Here is a 22,277-nt window from a genome sequence, read left to right as displayed (position 1 = left end):
TTTTTTGTTTACAATTCTTTTGTTTACAATGTTTTTGTTTACAATGTTTTTGTTTACAATGTTTTTGTTTACAATCTTTTTGTTTACAAAGCTTTTTTGTTTACAATTCTTTTGTTTACAATGTTTTTGTTTACAATGTTTTTGTTTACAATGTTTTTGTTTACAATGTTTTTGTTTACAATGTTTTTGTTTACAATCTTTTTGTTTACAATGTTTTTGTTTACAATGTTTTTGTTTACAATGTTTTTGTTTACAATGTTTTTGTTTACAATGTTTTTGTTTACAATGTTTTTGTTTACAATGTTTTTGTTTACAATGTTTTTGTTTACAATGTTTTTGTTTACAATGTTTTTGTTTACATTGTTTTTGTTTACATTGTTTTTGTTTACAATGTTTTTGTTTACATTGTTTTTGTTTACAATGTTTTTGTTGTAAACTTGAAGTTAATATTACTGTAAGAATCTTCACATATTTATTCTTCTTATCCTCTGTTTCTTCTTTTCTGTTTCTTCTTTTTATCTTTTCTCATCTTTTTTTCTTGTTCTTTTCTTCCTCTTCTTTCGTTTCTTCTACTTTTTCTTCTATTCTTCTTTTCCCTCTCTTCTTTTCTTCTTTTTCTTCTTCTTTATCATTATTTTAATTTTCTTCTTCTTATTGTGTCTTTCTTTTTTCTCCCTTTTCATCTTTTTCTTCTTTTCTTCTTCTTTATCTTTTTTATATTCTTCTTTTTATTGTTTCTCATCATTTTTCTTGTTTCTTCTTTTCCTTTTCTTCTTCTTTCGTTTCTTCTCCTCCATTTAATTAATCACTAATACAATAAATTAATCAATAATTAAACAAAACAAATTAAATGTCCAAAGAAAGCCATTACTAATTAAACAACGATTAAAAGACTTGCCTTTTACTGCACCCAAAATGTAAACCAGAGTAATAAAACTTAATAAACCACAGTTTTTTCCCCCTAATTACCATTGCATGGTTTAGTTTTATTGTAATTTTAAAAGGCTCTTTACCTGTGGTGGCCCAGTGTCTAAATGGTCCTAAATGGTGTTGGTTTAATGTGTTTTAAAAGGCTATTTAAATTTAATGGCCCTATCTCTTAATGGCACAGACAGGGTTTAGGGTTTATGCGTTTTTAAAAGGCTCTTTAATTGCTGTGGTCCATTGTCTTAAATGGCCCAGAATAGAAAGTATTATATTCCCAAAACAGAGGCTATAAAGCCTTTGAAATGCTATAGAGCTGAATATTATTTTGTAAAGCTCTACAGAGTGAAACATGATTTAATAAAGCTCTACACAGAGTGAAACACATCTTGATAAAGCTCTACACAGAGTGAAACACATCGTGATAAAGCTCTACACAGAGTGAAACACATCTGATAAAGCTCTACACAGAGTGAAACACATCTGATAAAGCTCTACACAGAGTGAAACACATCTTGATAAAGCTCTACACAGAGTGAAACACATCTTGATAAAGCTCTACACAGAATGAAACACATCTTGATAAAGCTCTACACAGAGTGAAACACATCTTGATAAAGCTCTACACAGAGCGAAACACATCTTGATAAAGCTCTACACAGAGCGAAACACATCTTGATAAAGCTCTACACAGAGTGAAACACATCTTGATAAAGCTCTACACAGAGTGAAACACATCTTGATAAAGCTCTACACAGAGAGAAACACATCTTGATAAAGCTCTACACAGAGCGAAACACATCTTGATAAAGCTCTATACAGAGTGAAACACATCTTGATAAAGCTCTACACAGAGAGAAACACATCTTGATAAAGCTCTACACAGAGAGAAACACATCTTGATAAAGCTCTACACAGAGTGAAACACATCTTGATAAAGCTCTACACAGAACGAAACACATCTTGATAAAGCTCTACACAGAGCGAAACACATCTTGATAAAGCTCTACACAGAGTGAAACACATCGTGATAAAGCTCTACACAGAGTGAAACACATCGTGACAAAGCTCTACACAGAGCGAAACACATCGTGATAATGCTCTACACAGAGCGAAACACATCTTGACAAAGCTCTATACAGAGCGAAACATATCTTGATAAAGCTCTACACAGAGCGAAACACATCTTGATAAAGGTCTACACAGAGCGAAACACATCTTGATAAAGCTCTACACAGAGCGAAACACATCTTGATAAAGCTCTACACAGAGTGAAACACATCGTGATAAAGCTCTACACAGAGTGAAACACATCGTGACGAAGCTCTACACAGAGTGAAACACATCGTGATAATGCTCTACACAGAGCGAAACACATCTTGACAAAGCTCTATACAGAGCGAAACATATCTTGATAAAGCTCTACACAGAGTGAAACACATCTTGACAAAGCTCTACACAGAGCGAAACACATCTTGATAAAGCTCTACACAGAGCGACACACATCTTGATAAAGCTCTACACAGAGCGAAACACATCTTGATAAAGCTCTACACAGAGCGAAACACATCTTGATAAAGCTCTACACAGAGTGAAACACATCGTGATAAAGCTCTACACAGAGCGAAACACATCTTGATATAGCTCTACACAGAGCAAAACACATCTTGATAAAGCTCTACACAGAGCGAAACACATCTTGACAAAGCTCTACACAGAGCGAAACACATCTTGATAAAGCTCTACACAGAGTGAAACACATCTTGACGAAGCTCTACACAGAGTGAAACAGATCGTGATAAAGCTCTACACAGAGCGAAACACATCTTGATAAAGCTCTACACAGAGCGAAACACATCTTGATAAAGCTCTACACAGAGAGAAACACATCTTGATAAAGCTCTACACAGAGTGAAACACATCGTGATAAAGCTCTACACAGAGTGAAACACATCGTGACGAAGCTCTACACAGAGCGAAACACATCTTGATAAAGCTCTACACAGAGCGAAACACTGTCGAAATATTAGCAAGTTTCAGCAAATTTCTTTCTATTTATCTCTTAATAACACCGATCTATGGGTAATTAACTTGGATTCATTAATAATAATTTGTTTATGTTAATTAGAGTAATGGCCACTATTAACTGACCTGTGTCATAATTATAGGGCCATTTAGTTCAATGGTTCATTAAAGGTATCATAACGAACTATTGAGGGAATAAGGAGTTTAATGGTTCCTTAATGGCGTCTTGTTGAACCGTTTGTGGGTCAACAAGAACACTGAAAAGAAATATTAAGTCAGTGCTGTAATGTTTGTGTTTGTTGGCGTCAAGGTCAGGGACTGGAGTGTGTGGTAGAGTACCTGGCTCTTCTTAGAGCTGGTGTGTACCTCTAGAGCTGGTGTGTACTTCTAGAGCTGGTGTGTACCTCTAGAGTTGGTGTGTACCTGTAGAGCTGGTGTGTACCTCTAGAGCTGGTGTGTACCTCTAGAGTTGGTGTGTACCTCTAGAGCTGGTGTGTACCTCTAGAGATGACGTGTACCTCTTGAGCTGATGTGTACCTCTAGAGCTGGTGTGTACCTCTAGAGCTGGTGTGTACCTCTAGAGCTGGTGTGTACCTCTAGAGCTGGTGTGTACCTCTAGAGCTGGTGTGTACCTCTAGAGATGACGTGTACCTCTAGAGCTGACGTGCACCTCTAGAGCTGGTGTGTACCTCTAGAGCTGACGTGTACCTCTAGAGCTGATGTGTACCTCTAGAGCTGGTGTGTACCTCTAGAGCTGGTGAGTACCTCTAGAGCTGGTGTGTACCTCTAGAGATGACTTGTACCTCTACAGCTGACGTGTACCTCTAGAGCTGATGTGTACCTCTAGCGCTGACGTACAGCTGCTATGAACTGGCGTGTGTTTCAGTATTGCTGACGTACACTGACGTATGTTTCAGTATTGACTTGTGTTTCAGTATTGCTGACGTACCCTGACGTGTATTTCAGTATTCCTGACGTGCATTGACTTATGTTTCAGTATTACTGACGTGTGTTTCAGTATTGCTGACGTACACTGACGTGTGTTATACTGACGTGTGCTACACTGACGTGTGTTTCAGTATTGCTGACGTACACTGACGTATGTTTCAGTATTGCTGACGTACACTGAAGTGTGTTTCAGCATTGCTGATGTACACTGACGTGTGTTTCAGTATTGCTGAAGTACACTGGCGTGTGTTTCAGCATTGCTGACGTACACTGACGTATGTTTCAGTATTGCTGACGTACACTGAAGTGAGTTTCAGTATTGCTGACGTACACTGACGTGTGTTTCAGTATTGCTGACCAACAGCAATGCTTTACAGAGCGAAATGTAGCAAGATTTCTAACTATACAGCACAAAAGTTAGAAAATATACCAAGATGGCTGATAGAAAGACACAGAATAGAACAGAATTGAACGAGAAAGTTGACTGTTGTGTTTTGACACACAAAACAATTGGGATTGGAAAGGGAGTTGCATCGTTTGTGTTAGATAATGTTATGTGATTCTCAGAATGTCACTGAACGTTCGTTACTTCCCGTCTTTTCGTGATAACAAAATGCATGTATAGTGCTGCTGTTATTTTGTGTGCGTGTGTGTGTGTGTGTGTGTGTGTGTGTGTGTGTGTGTGTGTGTGTGTGTGTGTGTGTGTGTGTGTGTTTGTGTGTGTGTGTGTGTGTGTGTGTGTGTGTGTTTGTGTGTGTGTGTGTGTGTGTGTGTGTGTGTGTGTGTGTGTGTGTGTGTGTGTGTGTGTGTGTGTGTGTGTGTGTGTGTGTACTCACCTAGTTGTACTCACCTAGTTGAGGTTGCGGGGGTCGAGTCCGAGCTCCTGGCCCCGCCTCTTCACTGATCGCTACTAGGTCACTCTCCCTGAGCCGTGAGCTTTATCATACCTCTGCTTAAAGCTATGTATGGATCCTGCCTCCACTACATCGCTTCCCAAACTATTCCACTTACTGACTACTCTGTGGCTGAAGTAATACTTCCTAACATCCCTGTGATTCATCTGTGTCTTTAGCTTCCAACTGTGTCCCCTTGTTACTGTGTCCAGTCTCTGGAACATCCTGTCTTTGTCCACCTTGTCAATTCCTCTCAGTATTTTCTAAGTCGTTATCATGTCCCCCCTATCTCTCCTGTCCTCCAGTGTCGTCAGGTTGATTTCCCTTAACCTCTCCTCGTAGGACATACCTCTTAGCTCTGGGACTAGTCTTGTTGCAAACCTTTGCACTTTCTCTAGTTTCTTTACGTGCTTGGCTAGGTGTGGGTTCCAAACTGGTGCCGCATACTCCAATATGGGCCTAACGTATACGGTGTACAGGGTCCTGAACGATTCCTTATTAAGATGTCGGAATGCTGTTCTGAGGTTTGCTAGGCGCCCATATGCTGCAGCAGTTATTTGGTTGATGTGCGCTTCAGGAGATGTGCCTGGTGTTATACTCACCCCAAGATCTTTTTCCTTGAGTGAGGTTTGTAGTCTCTGACCCCCTAGACTGTACTCCGTCTGTGGCCTTCTTTGCCCTTCCCCAATCTTCATGACTTTGCACTTGGTGGGATTGAACTCCAGGAGCCAATTGCTGGACCAGGTCTGCAGCCTGTCCAGATCCCTTTGTAGTTCTGCCTGGTCTTCGATCGAGTGTATTCTTCTCATCAACTTCACGTCATCTGCAAACAGGGACACCTCAGAGCCTATTCCTTCCGTCATGTCGTTCACAAATACCAGAAACAGCACTGGTCCTAGGACTGACCCCTGCGGGACCCCGCTGGTCACAGGTGCCCACTCTGACACCTCGCCACGTACCATGACTCGCTGCTGTCTTCCTGACAAGTATTCCCTGATCCATTGTAGTGCCTTCCCTGTTATCCCTGCTTGGTCCTCCAGTTTTTGCACCAATCTCTTGTGTGGAACTGTGTCAAACGCCTTCTTGCAGTCCAAGAAAATGCAATCCACCCACCCCTCTCTCTCTTGTCTTACTGCTGTCACCATGTCATAGAACTCCAGTAGGTTTGTGACACAGGATTTCCCGTCCCTGAAACCATGCTGGCTGCTGTTGATGAGATCATTCCTTTCTAGGTGTTCCACCACTCTTCTCCTGATAATCTTCTCCATGATTTTGCATACTATACATGTCAGTGACACTGGTCTATAGTTTAATGCTTCATGTCTGTCTCCTTTTTTAAAGATTGGGACTACATTTGCTGTCTTCCATGCCTCAGGCATGTGTGTGTGTGTGTGTGTGTGTGTGTGTGTGTGTGTGTGTGTGTGTGTGTGTGTGTGTGTGTGTGTGTGTGTGTGTGTGTGTGTGTCCAAGTCGTAAAACAGCTTAAATTCATCTTCCTACTTCCGTACTGAATCTTTTTTCAGCTACCTCAAGAATAAATTCTCCCTAGCGAGACATTGTTGTGTCTCGTGAATGGTGTGGGACCCAGAGTTGAACCTTGAGGAACCTGGAAAAATTACTCTCGCTTATTTATACAGTTTTTCTATCATTGTGACTCATTGGCTTCTATTTCTCATGAATTTACCAATCTTATCAGCGCTGTCTTGTACCCAGAAAACGTCATTTGCAAACCTTCTGTCAAGTGAACCCGGCCGGGATTGAACCCGCGGTCATAGAGTCTCAAAAACTCCAGCCCGTCGCGTTAGCCACTAGACCAGCTAGCCATAATAAGATTCATCCAACTAGGTGACTTCTGTCAAGTGTTGTGTCAAGGTCTTCACGTAAACTTATAATTTGCAATCTATCCATCCATTCATATTATCTTTATTTATAAACGTCTACAAATAAATATACCCAGATGTAGCACGTGTGTCTAATTCTTTATATTTTCGCTATTATATAACATCCATGTACATCTGTGCGTTTCTAACATCCACCAATAGTAACGATGAAGTACATTTTCCATCACTTTTTTTTGGATATTCGTCAGGAATAACCTCATGTCTGCTTTCCATCCCAGATAATAGGAATTATGGCAGCCATCTTTTAGGTGTGTCAACGTCCCGCGTCTTAAATACACAGGAAAAGGCTTCACTGAGGCTTCATTTTATTAATTCAGCCTCCAGGGTGATAATTATCAAGTCACACTTGATTTGTACTCACATTCCTAATTCTGGCACTTCCGTGCTAGGTATCTCTACCTACTTAATTAACAACGGATACTAATTATTCCAGTTCCTTCCCCAGTTATCCAGAGGTCGTTCTCTCACGTTCTTCCTCCAGACTTCTCACCAACACGATCCTCAACTTGAAGACTTATCCATCAATCATCATCCAAGTGATTTAATCAATCCTGGTCCATAATATTACCAAGAATGAAGAGTTGAAAGATGGTTGACAGGACAGTCGAAAGCAAACACGAAATCTACGATAATTGAATAATTACAAATTTTATTGTCATGTAGATAAACTGTTATGAGTATTGATAAAGAGGGAAGCGCTAAACCCATAAAAATTAATACAGCATCTGGCAAATGTATTAACAATAATAATAATAATAATAATAATAATAATAATAATAATAATAATAATAATAATAATAATAATAATAATAATAATAATAATGATATTAATAATAATAATAATAATAATAATAATAATAATAATAATAATAATAATAATAATAATAATAATAATAATAATAATAATAATAATAATAATGATATTATTATTAATAATAATAATAATAATAATAATAATAATAATAATAATAATAATAATAATAATAATAATAATAATAATAATAATAATAATAATGATAATAATAATAATAATAATAATAATATTATTATTATTATTATTATTATTATTATTATTATTATTATTATTAATTTCTGCAAGTACATGATGCAACTTATACAGACCATAGCTGGCATCAGTGACATACTATATAAAAAGCTACTTGTTATGCAGAGCATACCGGGCAAATTAGGTTAATTTTCTCCTTAGGATGCGACCCACACCAGTCGACTAAGATCTAGGTACCTACTTACTGCTAGGTGAAGAGTGATACTAGGTGTCTTAAGGAAACACGTCCTGATGTTTCCACCTGTACCGGGAATCGAACCACGGACCTCAGTGTGTGGGTTGAGTGCACTACCAATCGAGCTACGGAACACCTCAAGCTTAATACTAGCAAGAAGATAAGCGTCTTCAATTCTTAGATCCAAGAGCTCTTCACAGGCAACCCTTCTTGCAAGTAGATAATAGGCCTAAATCAATGAAAAAACAACCTACCCAAGGAAATAATTAATTGGTTTGTTGTCCGTGGCAGTGGCGGCCATACCTCCAGCGTCACTTCCTGACACTGGCCATATATAAGTGGATGGTCGGGGAAACTGTCAGTGGCTGATTGCTCCCTCTGAGGCACTCAAGCACACTTCTTTACACACAACACTTATCTTCTCCCACTTTGCAAACATGAGGTAAGTGGAGGCACCTTAATCGACATTAGTGATAAGGTTAGTTTAAGTTTCTAAGCTAGGTTTGGTGAGGTTTCTAAGTTTAGTGAGGTTTCTAAGTTAGGTCTGGTAAGGTTTCTAAGTAACGTTAGGTAAAGTTTCTAATGTTAGGTGAGGTTTCTATGTTATGGTAGGTGAGGTTCCTAAGGTTTTTAAATTCCTAAGCTGGAATACTGCTGTATATTAACATCTCCATTCAAGGCAGGTGAATTTGCAGATCTAGAGAATGTACAGTGAACCATTACTGCACGTATAAGGTACATCAAACACCTAAACTATTGGGAACCCTGGAAGCACTTGACTTGTACTCACTGGAGCGCAGGCGAGAGAGATATAATTTACACCAGGAAAATCCTGGAGGGACTTGTTCCGAATCTGCACACAGAAATCACTCCCTACGAAAGGAAAAGACTTGACAGGCGATGTAACACTAAGAGAAAACACAATAAGTGTCCGGGGTCCAAGACTGTTTAACAACCTCCCACCCTGGCTGTCTTCAAGAGGGACCTGGACATATATCTGAGGTCAATACTGGATCAGCCGGACTGTGGTTCGTATGTTGGACTACGTGCAGCCAGCAGTAATAGCCTAGTTGATCAGACCCTGATCCACCGGGAGACCTGGTCATGGACCGGGGGGGTTGATCCCCAGAATACCCTCCAGGTAGACTCCAGGTAGGTTTCTAAGTCAGGTTAGGTTAGGTCTCCACAGTAGCGTCATAGGGGAGGGGGTCGCCCCGGGTGACACCATCTAGGGGTGACACCATCTAGGGGTGACACCATCTAGGGGTGACACCATCTAGAGGTGACACCATCTAGGGGTGGCACCATCTAGGGGTGACACCATCAAGGGGTGACACTATCTAAGGGTGACACCATCTAGGGGTGACACCATCTAGGGGTGACACCATCAAGGGGTGACACCATCTAGGGGTGACACCATCTAGGGGTGACACCATCAAGGGGTGACACCATCTAAGGGTGACACCATCTAGGGGTGACACCATCAAGGGGTGACACCATCTAGGGGTGACACCAGCAAGGGGTGACACCATCAAGGGGTGACATCATCAAAGGGTGACACCATCTAGGGGTGACACCAGCAAAGGGTGACACCATCAAGGGGTGACACCATCAAAGGGTGACACCATCTAGGGGTGACACCAGTAAAGGGTGACACCATCAAGGGGTGACACCATCAAAGGGTGACATCATCTAGGGGTGACACCAGCAAGGGGTGACACCATCAAAGGGTGACACCATCTAGGGGTGACACCATCTAGGGGTGACACCAGCAAGGGGTGACGCCATCAAGGGGTGACATCATCAAAGGGTGACACCATCTTGGGGTGACACCAGCAAAGGGTGACATCATCTAGGGGTGATACCACAGTGCCTGTTACAAAAAACGCGATTCTAAAAGCTTAGAGATCTCCAGTGAATACTAGAAAGGACTGCCCTTCTAGCATCCAGCCTGTTACTGGGTTTTCGTAACAATTAGTCAGTATCCTGGTCCAATTATCCAATGGAATTCAGTATGATTCAATAGTGCTTCAGGATTATAACTGGTAGGCTACTAACTAGAGAAATTAAAATTTAATAAATTTATTAATAATTTAGTTGTCTAGGCGTATATCAATTTAAATTAAATTAATCACAGTAATCAAAATAATAATAATCGCTTCTCTCGTGTACAGTATTATTGTGCTGAAAGCACATATCACATTTATAATTCTTAAGTACCGTCTGGTACATTAACATTTAATAAGATATTACAAATATGTACAAGTAAGTTTGTGTGTATGTGTGTAAGTGTTCTAAGTAGTTCACTATGTCTCACGACTCGACTAGACTTAAACAAGTGACTGACAAAGTCCTCACATAAACTAACTTCTTGACCAACTGGCAATCAGAACAGTCTGCTTGAACAATAAAAAGAATGCTAAACCCAATAGCAATATAACAAGCAACTGCGACACAGAATCAGGAACTAGGAGATAATATAACGACACTAAGTAGGGACCATCAGCAGATCCTCCACAAAAGTCACAAAACTCCCCTACTACTGAATCTAAGTTCAGCATAAGAAAATCCCCGACTGTGATAATACACAGATACCAGTACAAGTTAGGTCAGAAGCTACAGCTCAGGACCTGAGTTGCTCAGAGTGTCTATGTGACTACAACCTCAGTACAACGTCGAAAAATCACTAAGTCTATACAATGTTCTGTGAACAGAGTCCCACAGAACCTACAAGAAAGCTAGAGACGATCTTCCAACAAGGGCCTATAAGAGAGATTTAGGCACTTTGTCTGGAATACGTCCAACCACCAAGAGAGTCTAGACCAGACTGAATACTGCAGGCGAGGTGAGGACAACCCCCCCCCCTCGATCACGTGATAGCTCCTTGGACAGCTGTTGCCCAGCAACAGAAGCCGGCAGGGAAACGAGCAAAGAGCGATAATTACAGTAGTTAGACAATCAAGACTTGAACTATGAGCACATAATATGTTACATCCTACCTAACAACATAACTAAGTCAAATAATAATATAAAGCAATATATTCACGATTTAGCTATTATCGCAAATATAAGCAATATAAAATTATATGAAAATGTAATATACATGTAATATCTATACATTGTAACCCATTCAGGGGTTGCAACAGAGCCTCTAAAGAAGGTGACACTAATCCCCAAAACGGTGCTGCACCAACAAAAGAAAAAATCTGCCGTTTCTATATAGCCTATTATATGATTCCAGATTATAAATAGGCCTATATAGGGAAAATCATTGATTTTGATGATTTTGCAGGATTAAAGGCAAGGAAATGTAAGGTCAGATTCACTGAGATGTTACCTGTACTCAAGGTCAAATGTAAGGTCAGATTCACTGAGATGTTACCTGTACTCAAGGTCAAATGTAAGATCAGATTCACTGAGATGTTACCTGTACTCAAGGTCAAATGTAAGATCAGATTCACTGAGATGTTACCTGTACTCAAGGTCAAATGTAAGATCAGATTCACTGAGATGTTACCTGTACTCAAGGTCAAATGTAAGATCAGATTCACTGAGATGTTACCTGTACTCAAGGTCAAATGTAAGATCAGATTCACTGAGATGTTACCTGTACTCAAGGTCAAATGTAAGATCAGATTCACTGAGATGTTACCTGTACTCAAGGTCAAATGTAAGATCAGATTCACTGAGATGTTACCTGTACTCAAGGTCAAATGTAAGATCAGATTCACTGAGATGTTACCTGTACTCAAGGTCAAATGTAAGATCAGATTCACTGAGATGTTACCTGTACTCAAGGTCAAATGTAAGATCAGATTCACTGAGATGTTACCTGTACTCAAGGCCAAATCGGAACCAGTGTTTCTCTGATATTACAATGTTTTTATTTATTTTTCAAGTTTTTTTGCATTGTTGAGGGTGAATAAATGTTTTTTTATTATTAACAAAGAAAGTGCTAAGCCAACAAGGGTCATACAACGCTGCGGGACAGAAAATGGTGCTGAGGTTATAAACAGAATGATGGAGAGGATAGCAAAGGTGAGGGGAGAAAAGGGCTGGAAGGGACGCTAAGGAGTTTTTAATTTTGTAATTTAACATGTTTATGTACCTCATACCCATCCTGTGGGCGGTAGTCAAAAAATTACAGAGGTACATAATGGGACCAGGAACTGGGCCACAAAGTTTTGACAGCAGAGCAAGTTACAGAGGTAATGAACTCCAGGTAGATCTGGTCATAATCATGACAAGTTACAAAAGTATTTACAGATTACAGAGGTACATAATGGGTCCAGGGACTGGGCCCCTAAAGTTCTGATAGTTGAACTAGGTACAAAGTTCGTGTCAAAGTTCGTACAGTAAAGTAGATGCTAAACATGAATAAACGTAAGATCTGTTGGCTGTACTCAAAGTGGTATTTAAGTTCATGTTTACTCAATATTACTGATAAATATTCTCCTGTTGATAAATATTCTCCTGTTTGGTTTATGGCCTATAAACGTTCTCATTGTTAAATATTAGTTATTGGTCATGCAGTAGTGACGTAACTGGTCATGCAGTAGTGACGTAACTGGTCATGCAGTAGTGACGTAACTGGTCATGCAGTAGTGACGTAACTGGTCATGCAGTAGTGACGTAACTGGTCATGCAGTAGTGACGTAACTGGTCATGCAGTAGTGACGTAACTGGTCATGCAGTAGTGACGTAACTGGCCATGCAGTAGTGACGTAACTGGTCATGCAGTATTGACGTAACTGGTCATGCAGTAGTGACGTAACTGGTCATGCAGTAGTGACGTAACTGGTCATGCAGTAGTGACGTAACTGGTCATGCAGTAGTGACGTAACTGGTCATGCAGTAGTGACGTAACTGGTCATGCAGTAGTGACGTAACTGGTCATGCAGTAGTGACGTAACTGGTCATGCAGTAGTGACGTAACTGGTCATGCAGTAGTGACGTAACTGGTCATGCAGTAGTGACGTAACTGGTCATGCAGTAGTGACGTAACTGGTCATGCAGTAGTGACGTAACTGGTCATGCAGTAGTGACGTAACTGGTCATGCAGTAGTGACGTAACTGGTCATGCAGTAGTGACGTAACTGGTCATGCAGTAGTGACGTAACTGGTCATGCAGTAGTGACGTAACTGGTCATGCAGTAGTGACGTAACTGGTCATGCAGTAGTGACGTAACTGGCCATGCAGTAGTGACGTAACTGGCCATGCAGTAGTGACGTAACTGGCCATGCAGTAGTGACGTAACTGGTCATGCAGTAGTGACGTAACTGGTCATGCAGTAGTGACGTAACTGGTCATGCAGTAGTGACGTAACTGGTCATGCAGTAGTGACGTAACTGGTCATGCAGTAGTGACGTAACTGGTCATGCAGTAGTGACGTAACTGGTCATGCAGTAGTAACGTAATTGGTGTTTACTCCCTTCCCATCCCTCCCCCCGCCCTTGAATTTCATGGGGGTGATACCAAAGATACCACCCTGGGTGACACCAAAGATACCACCACGGGTGACACCAAAGATACCACCACGGGTGACACCAAAGATACCACCACGGGTGACTCCAAAGATACCACCCTGGGTGACACCCGGGTGACACCAAAGATACCACCCTGGGCGACACCAACCAGAGCAACGGCACTGGGTCTCCAAGTCAGGTTTGGTTCACAAATAAGAATCCTTTAATGTCTTTTTGTAATATAAGCTTTTGGAAAGGATAAAGTTGCTAAAGGTGTTTCGACCTTTTCACTTTGAAGACGTTTCGCCAACCAGTGGCTACATCAACTCACTGAAAAGTCTTGACCAATGATTCCACGTCCTTAAGGGAACACGAAGAGCCACTACTAAGTCTGTTGGGTATAAGGACACAAGTGCAACTAATTCGACATTTTATTGTAGCAACGTTTCGCTCTCCAGGAACTTGTATTAAAGAAAATAAGATACCAGATATTATAAACATCACAAATTTGCTTGTGACAGATTAAAATTGAATAATAAAGATATATTCAGAATTACTCTTCCTAGCCGCTAGTGAGCCTAGCGGCTAGGGGAGCCTAGCCCTAGGGAGCCTAGCGGATATGTATCGGTGTATTCTTGGGTTACCCTCCACACGATAGATATCTGGTACACAGTAAGCTAACAGCTTTGAAGAAATTTAATCTAATCCAAATTCTCTCTCTCTCTCTCTCTCTCTCTCTCTCTCTCTCTCTCTCTCTCTCTCTCTCTCTCTCTCTCTCTCTCTCTCTCTCTCTCTCTCTCTCTCTCTCTCTCTCTCTCTCTCTCTCTCTCTCTCTCTCTCTCACTCTCTCTCTCTCTCTCTCTCTCTCTCTCTCTCTCTCTCTCTCTCTCTCTCTCTCTCTCTCTCTCATATCTCTCTCTCTCTCTCTCTCTCTCTCTCTCTCTCTCTCTCTCTCTCTCTCTCTCTCTCTCTCTCTCTCTCTCTCTCTCTCTCTCTCTCTCTCTCTCTCTCTCTCTCTCTCTCTCTCTCTCTCTCTCTCTCTCTCTCTCTCTCTCTCTCTCTCTCTCTCTCTCTCTCTCTCTCTCTCTCTCTCTCTCTCTCTCTCTCTCTCTCTCTCTCTCTCTCTCTCCCTCTCTCTCTCTCTCTCTCTCTCTCTCTCTCTCTCTCTCTCTCTCTCTCTCTCTCTCTCTCTCTCTCTCTCTCTCTCTCTCTCTCTCTCTCTCTCTCTCTCTCTCTTTATCTCCAACACTCAGGATGTTGGCGTTCTCGTGGTTGTTGGTGATAGCAGTGGTGGGGGTGCTGGTGGGGCAAACCTCAGCAAAGGTTTACAAGAAGTGTGAGCTGGCCAGGATACTGGAGCGTCAGTTCCGCCTACCACGAGATCAGATCAAGAGGTGTAAGGATTCTTAAGATATTTAATTTCCATTCCACGTCTTAAATATTTTGCAAGTTCTGTTTAAACACACACACACACACACACACAAATACACACACACACACACACGCGCGTTTCTATTATATTCAGTAATATTCGTGACCACCTGAAGAGGACTGAAATATAGAAATGTCTATAATTAGGTGTAATATTGATGTATGTGTTGATAGCTGATGTCTGGCGTTTAATGATAATGGAGATCTTTTATCATTTTTTCACCCAACTCTCACCACCATCCTTTATCACTATCCAAATCTACAAACATCGTCACAATCACCTTCATGACCACAACACTGCCATCATCACCTCTACCACGCATCATTACTGCACACTAAACCATTCCCACCACACACACCACCGTCACCACCACAACACACCACCATCACCACCACAACACACCACCGTCACCACCACAACACACCACCATCACCACCACAACACACCACCATCACCACCACAACACACCACCGTCACCACCACAACACACCACCGTCACCACCACAACACACCACCATCACCACCACAACACACCACCATCACCACCACAACACACCACCGTCACCACCACAACACACCACCATCACCACCACAACACACCACCGTCACCACCACAACACACCACCATCACCACCACAACACACCACCATCACCACCACATCACCATCGCCACCACAATACACTACCATCACCACCACAACACACCCCACCACAACACACCATCATCACCACCACAACACACCACCGTCACCACCACACACCCCACCCCCACCCACAACACCACCACCATCCACCACCAACACACCACCGTCACCACCACAACACACCACCACCCCACCACAACACACCACCGTCACCACCACAACACACCACCATCACCACCACAACACACCACCATCACCACCACATCACCATCGCCACCACAATACACTACCATCACCACCACAACACACCCCCACCACAACACACCACCATCACCACCACAACACACCACCATCACCACCACAACACACCACCGTCTCCACCACAACACACCACCATCACCACCACAACACACCACCGTCACCACCACAACACACCACCATCACCACCACAACACACCACCATCACCACCACATCACCATCGCCACCACAATACACTACCATCACCACCACAACACACCCCCACCACAACACACCACCATCACCACCACAACACACCACCGTCACCACCACAACACACCACCACCCCACCACAACACACCACCGTCACCACCACAACACACCACCATCACCACCACAACACACCACCATCACCACCACATCACCATCGCCACCACAATACACTACCATCACCACCACAACACACCCCCACCACAACACACCACCATCACCACCACAACACACCACCGTCACCACCACAACACACCATCATCACCACCACAACACACCACTATCACCACCACATCACCATCGCCACCACAATACACTACCATCACCACCACAACACCCCCCACCACAACACACCACCATCACCACCACAACACCCCCCCACCACAACACACCACCATCACTACCACAACACATCACCATCACAACATACCATCACCACCACAACACACCACTATCACCACCACAACACACCACCATCACAACACACCATCGCTACCACAACACACCACCATCACCACCACAACACATCATCGCCACCACAACACACCACTATCACCACCACAACACACCACCACCACAACACACCACCACCCCACACAACACACCACCATCACCACCACAACACACCATCGCTACCACAACACACCACCATCACCACCACAACACACCACTATCACCACCACAACACACCACCATCACAACACACCATCGCTACCACAACACACCACCATCACCACCACAACACATCATCACCACCACAACACACCACTATCACCACCACAACACACCACCATCACCACCACAACACATCACCACCACAACACACCATCACCACCACAACACACCACTATCACCACCACAACACACCACCATCACCACCACAACACACCATCACCACCACAACACACCACCATCACCACCACAACACACCATCGCTACCACAACACACCACCATCACCACCACAACACATCACCACCACAACACACCATCACCACCACAACACACCACCATCACCACCACAACACACCATCGCTACCACAATACACCAACATCACCACCACAACACATCATCGCCACCACAACACACCACTATCACCACCACAACACACCACCATCACCACCACAACACCACCACCACCACAACAGTTGTCTGCATCGCTCAGTACGAGTCAGGCTTCAACACAGCAGCTTTCAACCGCAACAGGAACGGTAGCAAGGACTACGGTATCTTCCAGATCAACAGTATGTACTGGTGTCGTGATGATACCAGAGGAAAATCAAACTCTTGCGGGATACAATGCAGAGGTGAGTACACTAGAGTAAATGAGAGTACAAAACAGTTGGCAAAGGAATGTAATAATGCTATACAATACTGATATGTGCAAGAGTTAGGTATCGTTATTCCGAAACGTTTCGCCTACACAGTAGTCTTCTTCAGTCGAGTACACAGGAATCAGCAGTAGCAGTAGGGATGTAAAGACGATATAATCACTTCATGACCCTTGAAGAGGTAGCTTTGAGGTGGTCAGTCCCTCAGGTACTAGAGGAGCTGGAAGTTAACATTAAGTAAATAGCTAAGAGTAAATAGCTAAGAAGTAAATAGCTAAGAGCTATTTACTTCTTTCTAGATTAATAATTATCAAGGATTATCTATGCATATGAGAAGACTCTCTGAGAGAGAGAGAGAGAGAGAGAGAGAGAGAGAGAGAGAGAGAGAGAGAGAGAGAGAGAGAGAGAGAGAGAGAGAGAGAGAGAGAGAGAGAGAGTGAGAGAGCCTTCAAGCAAGCAATAGAGGAATCAAAACTAGATAAATGATAAAATACCAATGAATGCTACTCATCAAACTGATGAGCTACTGACCAAATTGTTGGCGTCAAATCACAACAAATTGGGAAATTATTACGTCAAAATAATAATTAGTCTCATTCCCCAAATTATTGGTATTGCGCAAGAGAAATTACCTAAATATGGCTGGTGTAAAATACTGATAACTTGGTTAATAAGACAAATGTGCAACGCCTGGGTTAATCTAACACACCTGAGATAAAACCATGTACACACCTGAGATTCAACCATGTACACACCTGAGATTCAACCCTGTACACACCTTAGATATAACCATGTACATACCTTAGATATAACCATGTACACACCTGAGATATAGCCATGTACACACCTGAGACTCAACCATGTACACACCTGAGATTCAACCATGTACACACCTGAGATACAACAATTTACACACCTGTAGCTCTTCCAGACCTCCGGAGAATCACCAAAATCTGCTACAGCCAGATGTGGTTCATTACCACTCAGGTATATAATGATTAAGTCTAGAATTACTCTCTAATTGTTCATTATTATGTAATTAGTGTTCATTATTACCTATATACTGTCCCAGAGATTCTCTGACATATATTTTCATTATTGATATTGTAGATTTAAATGGTGTGCATGACATGTGTTTTCTGGAATGTACGTGCAAGGACATGTACGTGACCTGGTACGTGACCTGGTGGGTGACCTGGTGTTCCTTTTACAGATCTCTTGAGCGATAATCTGAGTACTGCCGTCACTTGTGCCCGGAAGATCTTGAGATCCCAAGGATATTCCGCTTGGTAAGTATATGTATATGTATATATATATATATATATATATATATTATATATATATAATATATATATATATAATATATATATATATATTATATATATATATATATATATATATATATATATATATATATAGATGGGGGGATATAAATGGGATTAAATCTGGAGTATCTGAGAGAGTTAGAGCAAAGGAAGGGGTAGCAGTAATGTTGAATGATCAGTTATGGAAGGAGAAAAGAGAATATGAATGTGTAAATGCAAGAATTATGTGGATTATAGTAAAGGTTGGATGCGAGAAGTGGGTCATAACAAGCGTGTATGCACCTGGAGAAGAGAGAAATGCAGAGGAGAGAGAGAGATGTTAAGTGAATGTATAGGAGCCTTTGAACCAAGTGAGAGAGTAATTGTGGTAGGGGACCTGAATGCTAAAGTAGGAGAAACTTTTAGAGAGGGTGTGGTAGGTAAGTTTGGGGTGCCAGGTGTAAATGATAATGGGAGCCCTTTGATTGAACTTTGTATAGAAAGGGGTTTAGTTACAGCTAATACATATTTTAAGAAAAAGAGGATAAATAAGTATACAAGATATGTTGTAGGGCGAAATGACAGTAGTTTGCTGGATTATGTATTGGTAGATAAAAGACTGTTGAGTAGACTTCAGGATGTACATGTTTATAGAGGGGCCACAGATATATCAGATCACTGTCTAGTTGTAGCTACACTGAGAGTAAAAGGTAGATGGGATACAAGGAGAAAAGAAGCATCAGTGAAGAGAGAGGTGAAGGTTCATAAACTAAAAGAGGAGGCAGTTAAGGAAAGATATAAACAGCTATTGGAGGATAGATGGGCTAATGAGAGCATAGGCAATGGGGTCAAAGAGGTATGGGGAAGGTTTAAAAATGTAGTGTTAGAGTGTTCAGCAGAAGTTTGTGGCTACAGGAAAGTGGGTGCGGGAGGGAAGAGGAGCGATTGGTGGAATGATGAAGTAAAGAGAGTAGTAAGGGAGAAAAAGTTAGCATATGAGAAGTTTTTACAAAGTAGAAGTGATGCAAGGAGGGAAGAGTATATGGAGAAAAAGAGAGAGGTTAAGAGAGTGGTGAAGCAATGTAAAAAGAGAGCAAATGAGAGAGTGGGTGAGATGTTATCAACAAATTTTGTTGAAAATAAGAAAAAGTTTTGGAGTGAGATTAACAAGTTAAGGAAGCCTAGAGAACAAATGGATTTGTCAGTTAAAATAGGAGAGGAGAGTTATTAAATGGAGAGTTAGAGGTATTGGGAAGATGGAGGGAATATTTTGAGGAATTGTTAAATGTTGATGAAGATAGGGAAGCTGTGATTTCGTGTATAGGGCAAGGAGGAATAACATCTTGTAGGAGTGAGGAAGAGCCAGTTGTGAGTGTGGGGGAAGTTCGTGAGGCAGTAGGTAAAATGAAAGGGGGTAAGGCAGCCGGGATTGATGGGATAAAGATAGAAATGTTAAAAGCAGGTGGGGATATAGTTTTGGAGTGGTTGGTGCAATTATTTAATAAATGTATGGAAGAGGGTAAGGTACCTAGGGATTGGCAGAGAGCATGCATAGTTCCTTTGTATAAAGGCAAAGGGGACAAAAGAGAGTCCAAAAATTATAGGGGGATAAGTCTGTTGAGTATACCTGGTAAAGTGTATGGTAGAGTTATTATTGAAAGAATTAAAAGTAAGACGGAGATTAGGATAGCAGATGAACAAGGAGGCTTTAGGAAAGGTAGGGGGTGTGTGGACCAGGTGTTTACAGTGAAACATATAAGTGAACAGTATTTACATAAGGCTAAAGAGGTCTTTGTGGCATTTATGGATTTGGAAAAGGCGTATGACAGGGTGGATAGGGGGGCAATGTGGCAGATGTTGCAAGTGTATGGTGTAGGAGGTAGGTTACTGAAAGCAGTGAAGAGTTTTTACGAGGATAGTGAGGCTCAAGTTAGAGTACATAGGAAAGAGGGAAATTATTTCCCAGTAAAAGTAGGCCTTAGACAAGGATGTGTGATGTCACCGTGGTTGTTTAATATATTTATAGATGGGGTTGTAAGAGAAGTAAATGCGAGGGTCTTGGCAAGAGGCGTGGAGTTAAAAGATAAAGAATCACACATAAAGTGGGAGTTGTCACAGTTGCTCTTTGCTGATGACACTGTGCTCTTGGGAGATTCTGAAGAGAAGTTGCAGAGATTGGTGGATGAATTTGGTAGGGTGTGCAAGAGAAGAAAATTAAAAGTGAATACAGGAAAGAGTAAGGTTATGAGGATAACAAAAAGATTAGGTGATGAAAGATTGGATATCAGATTGGAGGGAGAGAGTATGGAGGAGGTGAATGTATTCAGATATTTGGGAGTGGACGTGTCAGCGGATGGGTCTATGAATGATGAGGTGAATCATAGAATTGATGAGGGGAAAAGGGTGAGTGGTGCACTTAGGAGTCTGTGGAGACAAAGAACTTTGTCCTTGGAGGCAAAGAGGGGAATGTATGAGAGTATAGTTTTACCAACGCTCTTATATGGGTGTGAAGCATGGGTGATGAATGTTGCAGCGAGGAGAAGGCTGGAGACAGTGGAGATGTCATGTCTGAGGGCAATGTGTGGTGTGAATATAATGCAGAGAATTCGTAGTTTGGAAGTTAGGAGGAGGTGCGGGATTACCAAAACTGTTGTCCAGAGGGCTGAGGAAGGGTTGTTGAGGTGGTTCGGACATGTAGAGAGAATGGAGCGAAACAGAATGACTTCAAGAGTGTATCAGTCTGTAGTGGAAGGAAGGCGGGGTAGGGGTCGGCCTAGGAAAGGTTGGAGGGAGGGGGTAAAGGAGGTCTTTTGTGCAAGGGCCTTGGACTTCCAGCAGGCGTGCGTGAGCGTGTTTGATAGGAGTGAATGGAGACAAATGGTTTTTAATACTTGACGTGCTGTTGGAGTGTGAGCAAAGTAACATTTATGAAGGGGTTCAGGGAAACCGGCAGGCCGGACTTGAGTCCTGGAGATGGGAAGTACAGTGCCTGCACTCTGAAGGAGGGGTGTTAATGTTGCAGTTTAAAAACTGTAGTGTAAAGCACCCTTCTGGCAAGACAGTGATGGAGTGAACGATGGTGAAAGTTTTTCTTTTTCGGGCCACCCTGCCTTGGTGGGAATCGGCCAGTGTGATAATAAAAAAATAATAAAAAAATATATCTTTCCTTGTGTACAGGGTGGCCTACAAAAACAGGTGCCGTAACCGTAACCTTGATGCTTACATGGCCGAGTGCTGGGGTGCTTCTGGGAGAGGACTGAATCATGTCTAAGATGCTGAGGCTGAGAGAGATGTCCAAGATGCTGGTAGAACTCTCCACGATGCTGGGTGAGACTTACCGTGGTGCTGAGGGGTTAAGAATCTCCCTGTAATGAACGTGCGACGTTTCACTCTGACTTGTAAATGGACCGAAGCGCTGTCAGAAGCTCCTCTCTCTCCCATGTGTGGGTTATTTGTAAATCGTTTACATTCACTAGCCACCTGTACGCCAAAATCTCCACCACCTGCCCAGCGCCACTTAACTCTTGTATCCTTAGAAATTACATATTATCATCTAAGTAATTTTGTTCTCAATAAAACGCAAATATAACAGATATCCATATTGATCTTATTATCTTATTATCTTATTATCTTATTTCTTATTATCTTATTATCTTATTTC

The 22,277-nt window shown here is 42.0% G+C and overlaps 1 protein-coding gene and 1 long non-coding RNA gene across 2 annotated transcripts in view; both read left to right on the top strand.

The window, feature by feature from the left end:
• Positions 1-6,752, top strand: part of LOC138855246 (uncharacterized) — a 132,529-nt gene extending 125,777 nt beyond the window's left edge. Inside the window, exon 2 of the long non-coding RNA XR_011394441.1 lies at positions 6,636-6,752. This is a non-coding gene — a long non-coding RNA (uncharacterized lncRNA). The remainder of the gene's footprint in view (positions 1-6,635) is intronic.
• Positions 6,753-8,221: 1,469 nt separating this feature from the next.
• LOC128703001 (lysozyme C) lies at positions 8,222-22,209 on the top strand. The gene is made up of 5 exons (XM_053797520.2): positions 8,222-8,374; positions 14,652-14,794; positions 17,130-17,288; positions 18,526-18,601; positions 21,794-22,209. Exons 1-5 carry the CDS (start codon positions 8,370-8,372, stop codon positions 21,885-21,887), a joined length of 477 nt encoding a protein of 158 aa, XP_053653495.2. The 5' UTR covers positions 8,222-8,369; the 3' UTR covers positions 21,888-22,209.
• Positions 22,210-22,277: the final 68 nt, after the last annotated feature.

Source organism: Cherax quadricarinatus, chromosome 86 (assembly GCF_038502225.1).
Source record: "Cherax quadricarinatus isolate ZL_2023a chromosome 86, ASM3850222v1, whole genome shotgun sequence".
In the NCBI taxonomy this organism is placed as follows: domain Eukaryota; kingdom Metazoa; phylum Arthropoda; class Malacostraca; order Decapoda; family Parastacidae; genus Cherax; species Cherax quadricarinatus.
The sequence above is the reverse complement of the archived record's forward strand: the minus strand, read 5'-3'. Positions and strand labels throughout refer to the sequence as shown.